The following is a 10,717-nucleotide window of genomic DNA, read 5'->3' on the forward strand; positions in this document are numbered from 1 at the left end:
TCACATGAAATAGGTAGATTGTATGAAGCAGGCAGTAGTTAAGGCTGTGTTTGGATTGTGGATTTAGATGAAACAAAAAAAAAAAATGGAAAATATAGATACTTTGCATACTTATTTGGGTAAATTACACCAACCTTTGCATAAGATTTGAAAAATATACATTTAAGTCTGATAAGTTGCATTACACTGGTTTTCTTAAAGTTTTAATTTACGTAGTTTATTTTTCATTAATAATTGGTTGTTCATAGAAAAATGATATCTAACTTATTTATTTTTACAGATGACTAAACAAACAAAAAAAAATTTGGGGAGGGGGGGTGTGTGTTGTTGGAACACTGTACTTTAGTTTCATGTTCTATTCCTATCACAATTCAAGATTCAAACAACCTTATGCTAACTGCAGTATGAAATTATATCCAAGCCAAATTCGAATAAAAGATGATTCAGTATACAAGATCTATTAAAGCGGGATCTAAAAGGAAGAAAATAAAAAACAATATAGACGGATTGTCTCACCTCGATGATCTGAAACTAATTGGAGTTATATGGAGTATCCAACATTGATAATAATGCAACAGAATATGATATATCATTCAATCAAATGCTTAGCTGTATGGTATGACAAACTTCACAATTCACTCAACTGGGAAAGAAAAGAAACAAAAGCTTATATAGTCCCATGCCTGTACAATGTCATTGATTACTTGAACACACGAGAGCTCAGTTCAAATATCCTATTGGGGCTACAAATGCACACAAGGTTTGGAGTCCAAGTCTTCTCCAGAAACTATAATTCAAAACGGTCTTGAACTATTGATTGAAGAGATCGAGGAAAAACTGGACTGTACAGTTGCACTGAGAGAAACCAAACTTGATATTTTCATCCAAAATTTACATACAGCTTAGAGCTGTAACATAACATTGAATCAGCTGCGTCACTCGATTCTGGAGTCCACGGTTTCAGTTTCGGTGGGAGGATTTATTTGTGGTATATATGCAGTTTCAGGCAACTGATGTGGCTGTGTTACCTCTTGAGAACTTGGTTGTTGATTTAACCAAGCTTGCCATCGTCTTCTCAATTTTAGAGTCTCGAGAAGAATAGCAGTCCCACTCATTGTGCCTCCAAATCTAGCAAGCGTCGCAAGAAGAACTGAAAGCGCAGCCTGCACATGAAGCTGTAGCTCCCACACAAACATATAGAAACATTTAGGTTCCACTTGGATAAATGAATTTCAAATGAACGGATTGACTATTATAGATAGATTAAGAAACTATAATGGTAGAGTAAGATGAGAAATATATTATTATGATCTTTGTACAACTGTAATCTTTTAGCACAGGATTTCAACATAACTAATTTTTACATTTCTATTTCAAATCCATCATAATCTATCATGGTAAAGCTTTCAATTCAATCTTGAAATCCAGATATGAACCATCATGACTAAATTTGCCTATTCTCTTTGAATTATAAGCACCCAAATCAATTCATTTCAAACCCATAAATCCAAACGCAACCTTAACATTAGAGGGAACCACTTTGTTTGCCTTTTACAATATTAGCCAACTATGTTCAAATATTGTTTACCCCATTCATGAGATGGCTTTAAATAAGTCAATTAGGATGACAGAAAAGTTCAGGAAGATCAATATAAAGCTCTTACAATATAAAAAAAAACATTTTGACACTAACTTCAACTAGGTCAGTTCCATTGTCCGAATAAATCATTAATTTCTATCTTCACTCAAGTGACTCTTACCAGTGAATAGAAAAGGTGACCAAAGAGTTACAAGTGCAAACTGAATAGTTGCATACAGCCAGGCAAATTTTCTCCTCACTAAGCATAAATTGCAGAGATATATTAGTAGAGTATCAAAGATGCAAAACTCATGCTAGCAAAAGGGTCGACCAAAACATAAAACTTACAAAACTTTAGCTACCCATAGTTGTTGATGTCATGGATGCAAGGAGACCCAACATGCAGGAAAATGGCAGGGATATGGCAATTGCACCCGATCCCATTTTCGTAACCTGCAGACAGAAAGCACATATTAGGAACATTGGTAGTCTTGAAAGTGTTGTACCTAGAAGTCACTAAACTTACCAAAAGCTGCTCTAGAAAACATAAATAAGCTAGCATGCTGACAATGACGAGAACAGGAACATCCTGCCAAACTCTGATAAAAGTCACATTGCTTTAATTATACAGATTTGAACATCAGCTCATATTAAAATTAACAGAAATTCTCAAATTAAAATGATATCAAGATAAAATTAAGTTTGACAACAAGCTAAAGACCAACATCTAGTAATCAGCATTTTACTGATGGCATTGTTCTCAAATCCCAATTGATTGACACTGATTTCAATTGAGTTAAAAGCCTGTTTGGTACAGCTTCTTGCAAGTTGAAAGCTAATAATCAAGAAAGCATAAGCTAAAACCCCCTCTCCTGCTTCCTGATTTCAATATGGTTCCTAAATTGCAGATCTACAGTGATATATAAACATTGCAGGGAAATTAATCTCATCTGGCATACTTAATCTCATAGTAACTAAATCTTGAATGACTTTATCCTAGAATTTAGCAATTTACGACACCAAACAATCATAAAATAACATTGTTTTATATCAACTAGATACCAACTAGACATATCGTATGGTTTTCACATTAAAGATGAAGCACTGCTTGAGATAATGTGAGTTATACCTGATTTCATGGCAGTATGTGTGCCCTTTATTTTTCGTACATTTAAGAAGCCAGCTGAGCATCCAATAATTGCTCCACCCGGGAATACTAGATATGGAATAGACTGAAATTTAACTAGCATCATATTTATATTTGCATAACATCTAACAAACAATTAGTAATATTGTTAATAAGGTACCATGCCTTTTGAGCTGTAGATAAAAAATGGGAAAAACGAGTTGCCACTTTGCATTTGCAGTCTAATCGGCTATAAATATTATAATTTTAGCTCTTATGATTCTGGCACACAATATGTGCAAATCTTGTGTAAACAGCCACCAATAATTTTGCAAATGAAAATTATTTTCAGGCACTTGCATCTGCCTTTTAGCACTGATTTACAATACTACATCAGGCATGCATGTGGTGGATTCAAGAAGCCTTTGACACTTCTACTATCTTAATGTGAATTTTCCTATTGGTCGCTGGACAAATAAAATAACATATCACGCACCTGAAACCCGCCTTCATTCAATGTAAGGGCACCCTATTGGAGGACAGTAGCACCTTCAAGAAGAGGTTTGATGGCCGGATGATGTTTAAGTTTCTACACAAAGGAATTAATACACAAGAGACCGAGTAAGACCTTATGCTTGCACTTTGTAGATAAATACCTAAAAGGTAAAGAGATACACTCTATCCAAGGAAAAAAATGCTGATAGGATTACAGACTTCAAAATAATAAAAAGCTGTTAAGGGATTCTCCAAGAAAGTAAACTTAGGTGATAAAAGAATCGCTCAAACAAACATTGAAAGACTTGGAACCAATACAAGTCAATAGCTATGAGAAAAAAAAAAGGTTTATATATTCTTTGAAAGCAGGACAGCCTATTGCATTAGCTTCAGTTGACTCTTTTCTTTTTTTTTAAATGAGCTGGGTTTTGCACATTTTGTTATGGGTTGAACAATAAACATCACCTACCAAACCCACTCACAATACTGTCATTCAAGTTTGTTTACCATATACTTCTAACCATACAATTGATATGAGACAAATATGATGGTTACAATTGATCCAATCATCCTATTTGTTGACTAAACTCAGCAGATCATCATCCCTATGGAGGGAAACCTTTTCTAGATTTGTATGATGCTTGATGCAATCTAACCACAAAAGGTGATTCCCAAGGAATTCCCAGGTTCTTCTTCTCTTGCTTCTTTCACTTTTATTCTTCTTAGACACTAGTCAGATTTTACTGTTCGCAGGTAGTGCCTATTCAGTCCCACATTTATCCTGTCAATCCAAAATCAACACTAACTCTTTCCACTACTTTTTGGCATTGAATTGAGCACTGAAACCTTAAAATACTTGCTGTCAATAACTACTGACAAACTATTCACTGAAAATCCAACAGCCTTTTCACTTTAAAAACTAAGTTCTAACTCTTTACAATTGGAAAGCCCTACAACCTTTCTTCCAGTTTATTAAATCCTAACCAACAAGCATAATGCGACTCCCACCCCCATTAAGCTAACTGCAAGCAGCAACATTCCAAGTTCCTGCTGTTTCCTACGTCAATGTATGAGAAGAATATACAGAGAAAGAAAACTGTTTATAGACTTTTGGTAACATTTTATATTACAAACAGTAACAGATTTTCATTTTATAAAAAAGGAGAGAGAGAGAGAGAGACTCACATATGAAAAAGAAAATGTGCAATCTTGACTTATGTGCTAAGAAGCACGGATACTTCTAAGAAGGTGACGTATCCGTGTCGTGTCCATGTTGGACACCGACACTCTTTGGACACTCTTAGGACACGTGTCCGACACTCTTCAAAACGTGTCCTAATTTTTAAATTTTTTTAAACAGCCGAACACTCTTTTGATACTTGGAAGACACACGTGTCAATCCCATAAACAAACGTGTCTATCGATTAGATACATGTGAAACTAATTATAAGTTTAAACAAAATAACTTAAGATACAATAATAAAACAAAAATTATATAAATTTATAAGAATTAGTGTCATATTGCATTTTTTATTATCTTTGAATGATATATTAATATATATAACATATAATAAATATATAAAATTACATATTTCACGCGTGTCCCCTACGTGTCGTGTCCTTCTTTTTTTGAAAATTAACGTGTCAGCGTGTCCGTGTCGTATCCGTGTCGTGTCACGTGTCCGTGTCCATGCTTCTTAGCTTATGTGAAGGTAGGTCCATATATAATATATAAATAAACATTGCAAAAATAACAATAAAAAATACCTGGAATTCCACATAAGGATTCAAGAAAGGGTTGTGGTAATTCAAAGCAACAACAAGGCCAAGAGAAACCTGTATATCCAACCGAGGAAACATCTCATTTAGGTGCCGAAATTAGGGTTTCATTGTGGAGCATGCTAATGGAAAAAATTAATAACTTGTAAATTCCAATTTTAAAGCATCAGAACTTATGAAGTCAACAAGGTTGCTCCAGCCACTTTCTGAACTATACATCGACGTCCACCTCTTTTTTCTCTCCTTTTGAAAACGTTTATCACATAACGACTAATGCATTTAAAAGGACAAAATTTCTAGCATTGTTAACCATATTTTTATAAACGACTTCTGAGTAGATTTAGCATTTCATTTTATTAGTATATCCTCCACTTATACAATTACATACCTTTGTACACCATATAATGTAACACAAGAAGCTAAGGTAATTAGTAAAATTAATACACTAAATTGTATCCTTAATTAATATAGAGCTATAAAGCAAGGGCAAATGATACCTGTCTGTCTTTCATATGGTATAGAAAAGATCCCCCATATGTCTTGTTATCCAATGGCCAACCCAAGGTGTGAAGTACATGACCAGGTTCATGCTTGCTTGAATCAATTTCCCAAACCTGATAAAATTCGCTTCAAGAATTAAGCACAAGCTAGAAAAATCTTGGGGATGTATTTACTAGCTAGTACTCTAATTTTACATGCCTCCAAAAGATTCTCTCTTAAATTATTTGGTCAAATGAGATTTTGTGAAAGCAAAACTACTGACAAAAGTGAAGGATCACGGAAGAACAACCATTAGATATAAAACATCTAGTTCTTCAACTACGCCATAAGGCTCTTTTTATGGATTCACCATGCTTCTAGGAAAAATTAATAACAATTAAATCATATGCATTAGAAGATAAGACTATGAATGATTTATCCTCAATGAATTCTGTGCAAATTGATAATATGATGCATTAAAGTTAATTTGGAAAATGGATAGCTTAGTTGACAAGACTTTATTCCCGCATGTAGATAGGTTGTTTTCGTGTTTCAAAACACTCATGCTTATGTCACGATAGAGCAACCTTACTGTTACTCCAAGGCCCACCATTGGTGACAAGTTTCAAAAACAAAAATGTATAGGTCAATGTATCAAATTTCCAACCTACATTGCCCCTACCTCCAACCCAAAAAAATTAGAAAAATAAATGCAACTGTTATTGCAAAAAAAATTACTAAGAACAAGAGAAATTTACCTCTTTAATTCCTAGAGTATAAGTTTGATGTTGTCCCTGCACCTTCTCCCTCAAATTGTACTTTTTCATTATTTTCTGCATATGAGAAAACAAAATAAAGTTCTTACTAGTTAATGAACATAGGATTGGACAGAAAATTGTAGAAGCCATAGCTAATACTGCAGCCATAAGAGACAATCTCTTTATACCTCTGATAATGACCCTCGGCATCCTTCACCAAGAAGTGTTATGCGTTCTACAGAGCAACAGATTTATTAAGAGTCAGAACCAGTAGGCTAGGGACTAATAAATAAACCTTGCAAAATAGGTCAATCTTGGCAAACCTTTTCTATATGAAAGCCAATCATAAACATGAAGTTCTTTTCTAAAAAATTTCTTATTTTCTTACTGTTGGTGGAAATATGCATATAATCCAAAAAAAATTATTTTTATTACTATGCACAGATTAAAAAAAAAAAAACATTACTTCTTTCACGAGGGTTAATCCCTTAAGATTTAAAAGATTCATCAAAATAAGCAAAAACCTTGAACCCAAAAAGTCTTGTATATTTACATCATGGTCCAACTTCTTAAAGGTTTTCTTCAGTGCCTATATTCTCAAATAGAACACCAAAAGGCTTGAATGAATATGATATACGTTTATCATTTCATATTTAATGAAAACAGAGGAAGAAAGAATGAATTGGTGTACTAGAGAACGGGCAGTATTAATCTTACTTCAAGGCTCTCCAACTTCCTGGTCATTCAAATAAAAATTATTTTGTGACATTGTGACAAATGCAGTTAAAATTTAACCCAAAAAAAAAAGAAAAGAAAAACAACTCTTTATCCTCATAGATTTAAAGCATATCCGTACTGACCTTTTTGTCCTTTCTTGTGGTGTCAGTTGAGCGAATTTTGAAATAACCTCTGCAATGTTGCTGAACAAAAAAACACATGATTTCAAGAAATGATACATGGTGCACATAAATCCAAGTGAATTTTGTTTAATTTTTCAGGCCATACATCAAATTTCACAAACATTTTTATATAGGCACAATTGGAGACTTGAAAATACCTGCGCTCTCTGCGGAATAATGTGCGATATCAGCATCTAACATCTGCCATGTGCATCCAATTCAATTCAAGTTAAATTCGATAATATGTTCCAAAAGCCTCTCTTGCCTTTAACCAAAATCCAAGTTTTTTTTTTTCTCTGTTTGTGTTTTCTATGATTATTATTTATTACTTTTCTAAAGTTTTTAAGTTCCATGCAAATGACTTTTTTTTTCTTTTCGTATTCATATTGCAAAAGCTTGGAGCATTCTTTGTATCACATAATTAGTATGAAATCCCGTAGGCCTCAAAAACTGGAGAAAAAGGCAAGTTGGGTTCCATGCGAGCAGAACTCATAGGCATGTTCTTTCCAACAAAACAATCACCTTACTAAATAAAATTATAATAATTTTTAACAACAATTAAAATAAAACAATTTTTTTTTACGAACGTAGGTCCGCAGATAATGTGGCTTGTAGTATGTGCTTCTCAAATTCATTGTACTATGCTAAAAATTATTATGTTGCTGCATATGGAGAGGTTATAGTATCTTCGACTATGCTCAAATATTATTGTGCTGCTGCACATGGTGGTCAACTAAGAAATGCAAAACAAACGTGTAAAGATGTTCTTTTTCCCCTAATTTGATCACAAATCTATGGAACACACCAAAAGATTTTATCAATAAAACAATTTGCAGGGATAATTAATTTTAAGTAGGGATTTCTTGCTAAATATATATTATAATGCATTTAAACCACTACATGACAAATTTATTTTGTAATTCCAACAAACACACTATTCAGTCAATTAAACAAACACATAAAGTGCACAGTTAAGACTAGTACCAGTAACCCAAGAAACCCACATTGAGGACGACTATATCATACTTACATTTGAGCAGAAATGGAGAGAAAAATTAGGGCAAAGATGAACTGTCCATCTTCTGATTTCGTTTCTGACGCGTTAATGTGCCTCGCCGCCTGGTCTTTCTCATCACAATCAGCCCGTTCGAGATCGCCGTTCTGACGAGTCCGACGATAGTCCTTTATAGACAAAGGTTCTGAGGGGAGCGCAGGGTATGGATTTGAACATATGGCTTGTGAAGGGATTGGAGAAGATCGAAGGTAGGGTTAGGGTTTTGGATCCGACGACGAGAGTAGAGAAGACGAAGTAGACGACTGGTGAAGAGAATAGGAGAAGAGAGAGAGGGCGGTGAGGGAGGAGGTGTGGCGGCGGCAGTGGTGGTCGCCGGTGGCGGCACAAGAGCCGACGACGTAGGAGGCAGAAGAGATAAAAGAGAGAGGAGAGTGAGAGGGAGTGTTAGGTTAGGGTTGGGGATTTGAGAAACCCGGGGGGGAGCGGGAAAACGAAATACAATTTTTTTGTTAATTTTTCAATTTTTTTTTTATTTTTCAATTTTTTTTAGGTTACTAAAGTTGAAAATTTATTTGTTTCATTTTTATTTTACTGAAAAAATTTGTTTTTTTTTATTTGATAGAAGTAGGGGTAATATTTTAATTAAAAATATTTTCTGTTAAAATAAAGTTAATTTTTTGTGAGCGGGAAAACGAAATAATTTTTTTTGTTAATTTTTTCTCCTTTTTTTTTTTGTAGTTTATGATTTTTTTTTTGATTTTTCAATTTTTCAATTTTTTTTAGGTTACTAAGATTGGAAATTTATTTGCTTCATTTTTATTTTACTGAATTTTTTTCTTTTTTTATTTGGTAGAAGTAGGGGTAATATTTTAATTAAAAAAACTTCTGTTAAAATAAAGTTAATTTTTTGTGGTCAATGGAATTTTTTTTTTTGTAGCCCATTTTCTTTTTTTTAACTATAAATCAGGAACTAATTTTTGTAGTAGAAGAGAGGGTGTGGTAGTAATGGTGAAGGTGGTGGATAAAAGGTAATGACGAAGGAGATTAGTGGTGAAGTTGTGGTAGTGGTAGAGGATATGGAATGACGGTGGTAGATGAGAGGTAATGGTAGTAGTAGTGGCAGTAGTAGTGGTGGTGGTAGTGGAGTGGTGGTAAGGGTGGTAATAATGGTAGTCGTAGATGTGGAATGGCAACAGTGATAGTAGTGGTGGTAGTGGAATGACATTTTTTCAGTAGTGGTGAAGGTAATAGAGGAGATGTGTGGTGAGAGAGAGAAATGAGTGAGAGACAGATAGAGAAAAGAGACAGAGAGAGACAGAGACAGAGTGTTAAGCGAGAGAGAGAAACTGGTCGCTAAAAGTGCATTTTCTTATAGTGGGTCGATAGGTCCAGAGAGAGCTTGGTGAGCAAGGAGAACACAGAAACATATATTTGCAATTGATCAAAGAAACATAAATGTGAAGTACCAACACAAAATACTCTCCGAATTACCAAAGATGAAAATTAACATATGCTCAGAACGAAATATGGTGGCTAAGAAAGCAGGAGGAAGATATTAGGGCACGATGGCAGGAAGCAAGAGAGGATGAAGATGGACAACAAAAGCAATGGAAAGCGGGTTTACCGGTAGGATTAGCTGATGGTAGCGATGGGTCGTGCGAATGTGGGGACTATGGCGACGGAATGGGGTTCCGCTGTATTCAGAGAGACGGTGCCAACGGTGGCATGGTGCCGTAGTGATTACAGGGCGATGAAGGTGTGTGAGGTAGAGATTGCTAAGAGAGGGAGTCGATTTGTGAGAAATTAGGTCAAAGAATAAGATGTAGAGAAATAAACATAAATCAACTTACCTGGTCAGAATGAAATACTCTAAGTTCGTGAATCGGCGGTGTCGACTTTGGATTTCGGGCAGTACAACGGTGGAATGAAGCAACAAAATCGTCCGTGAGGGAGAAAGAATGAGAAGTAGTCGTGTGAGAGAGAGTAAGAGAAAGAGACATGAGAAACGTATGAGGGATTAGGGGCAAAACTTGGAGGGTCCCAAATTTTGAGAGGGAATTTCAAATTAACATAAAGTTTTGGTAATTACACACATTATATGATTAATTAGACAACAAATTAATTAAGAAAATTAAATTATCGTTAGCTAATTTAAATGATAGTGACAATTACTTTTTTGCCAACGACTCCATTGATGACATCTCTCTTCAACTCGTAAGTTTTCTATTTACTCGCTAGTTCATATTTGCCTTTAATTTTGTAATTTTTATTTCTTTAGTAGAAATTTCACTTTTTTAATAATTTCACCTAAATATTAAGGTTAAATTTCACTATTTGAAGATAATGAAATTTCACTACTTGAAATGATGGTATGTTTTATGATAACGATGACAAGGATAATAAAGGTGGTAGTAATAACAATGGTGGCTTCATAATGGTGGTGGTGGTGGTGGTGGTGGTGGTGCTGACAGTGACAGTGACGGTAATGATGGTTGCAGCAATATTAGTGATGATTGTAGCAATTGTGAGGTTATAATGATGTATGTTGATACTTGTGTATAAATATTTACAAATTCAGTTAGCATT

General features: G+C 34.5%; 2 protein-coding genes across 23 annotated transcripts in view; one reads left to right on the forward strand and one right to left on the reverse strand.

Annotated features, from left to right (window-relative positions):
- Nucleotides 1–10,717, forward strand: part of LOC114319364 (disease resistance protein At4g27190) — an 87,694-nt gene that overhangs the window by 50,095 nt on the left and 26,882 nt on the right. The gene's annotated exons all lie outside the window — the stretch shown is intronic.
- LOC145801012 (uncharacterized) lies at nucleotides 568–8,609 on the reverse strand. 22 transcript variants are annotated; one of them, XR_014341817.1, is made up of 13 exons: nucleotides 8,147–8,609; nucleotides 7,078–7,137; nucleotides 6,935–6,953; nucleotides 6,406–6,806; nucleotides 6,218–6,292; nucleotides 5,477–5,593; nucleotides 4,968–5,036; nucleotides 3,202–3,294; nucleotides 2,709–2,795; nucleotides 2,106–2,168; nucleotides 1,942–2,032; nucleotides 1,761–1,838; nucleotides 568–1,175 (listed from the first exon to the last, which is right to left on the reverse strand). XR_014341817.1 is itself a non-coding variant. In XM_082891045.1 (13 exons), the coding sequence occupies exons 8-13, from the start codon at nucleotides 3,216–3,218 to the stop codon at nucleotides 1,129–1,131; spliced, it is 393 nt and encodes a 130-aa protein (XP_082747171.1). In that variant the 5' UTR covers nucleotides 3,219–3,294; nucleotides 4,968–5,036; nucleotides 5,477–5,593; nucleotides 6,218–6,292; nucleotides 6,406–6,806; nucleotides 6,935–6,953; nucleotides 7,078–7,137; nucleotides 8,147–8,608; the 3' UTR covers nucleotides 568–1,128. The 22 variants fall into 22 exon arrangements, 8 of the variants coding, with proteins under 8 accessions (XP_082747171.1, XP_082747174.1, XP_082747176.1 ...); XR_014341811.1 differs by having other exon boundaries at nucleotides 1,928–2,032; XR_014341807.1 differs by having other exon boundaries at nucleotides 1,928–2,032; nucleotides 2,106–2,178.

The sequence above is a fragment of the Camellia sinensis genome, chromosome 10, assembly GCF_055761805.1.
Source record: "Camellia sinensis isolate YWXY chromosome 10, ASM5576180v1, whole genome shotgun sequence".
Classification (NCBI taxonomy): domain Eukaryota; kingdom Viridiplantae; phylum Streptophyta; class Magnoliopsida; order Ericales; family Theaceae; genus Camellia; species Camellia sinensis.

Coding starts and splice junctions, on each gene's coding strand:
- LOC145801012 (XM_082891044.1), bottom strand. CDS start 2,832: ATGATGCTAGTTAAATTTCAGTCTATTCCATATCTAGTATTCCCGGGT. Junction 2,033..2,105: donor GTTTTCTAGAGCAGCTTTTG/GTAAGTTTAGTG, acceptor TTCTGTCTGCAG/GTTACGAAAATGGGATCGGG. Junction 1,839..1,941: donor CATGACATCAACAACTATGG/GTAGCTAAAGTT, acceptor ATTTATGCTTAG/TGAGGAGAAAATTTGCCTGG.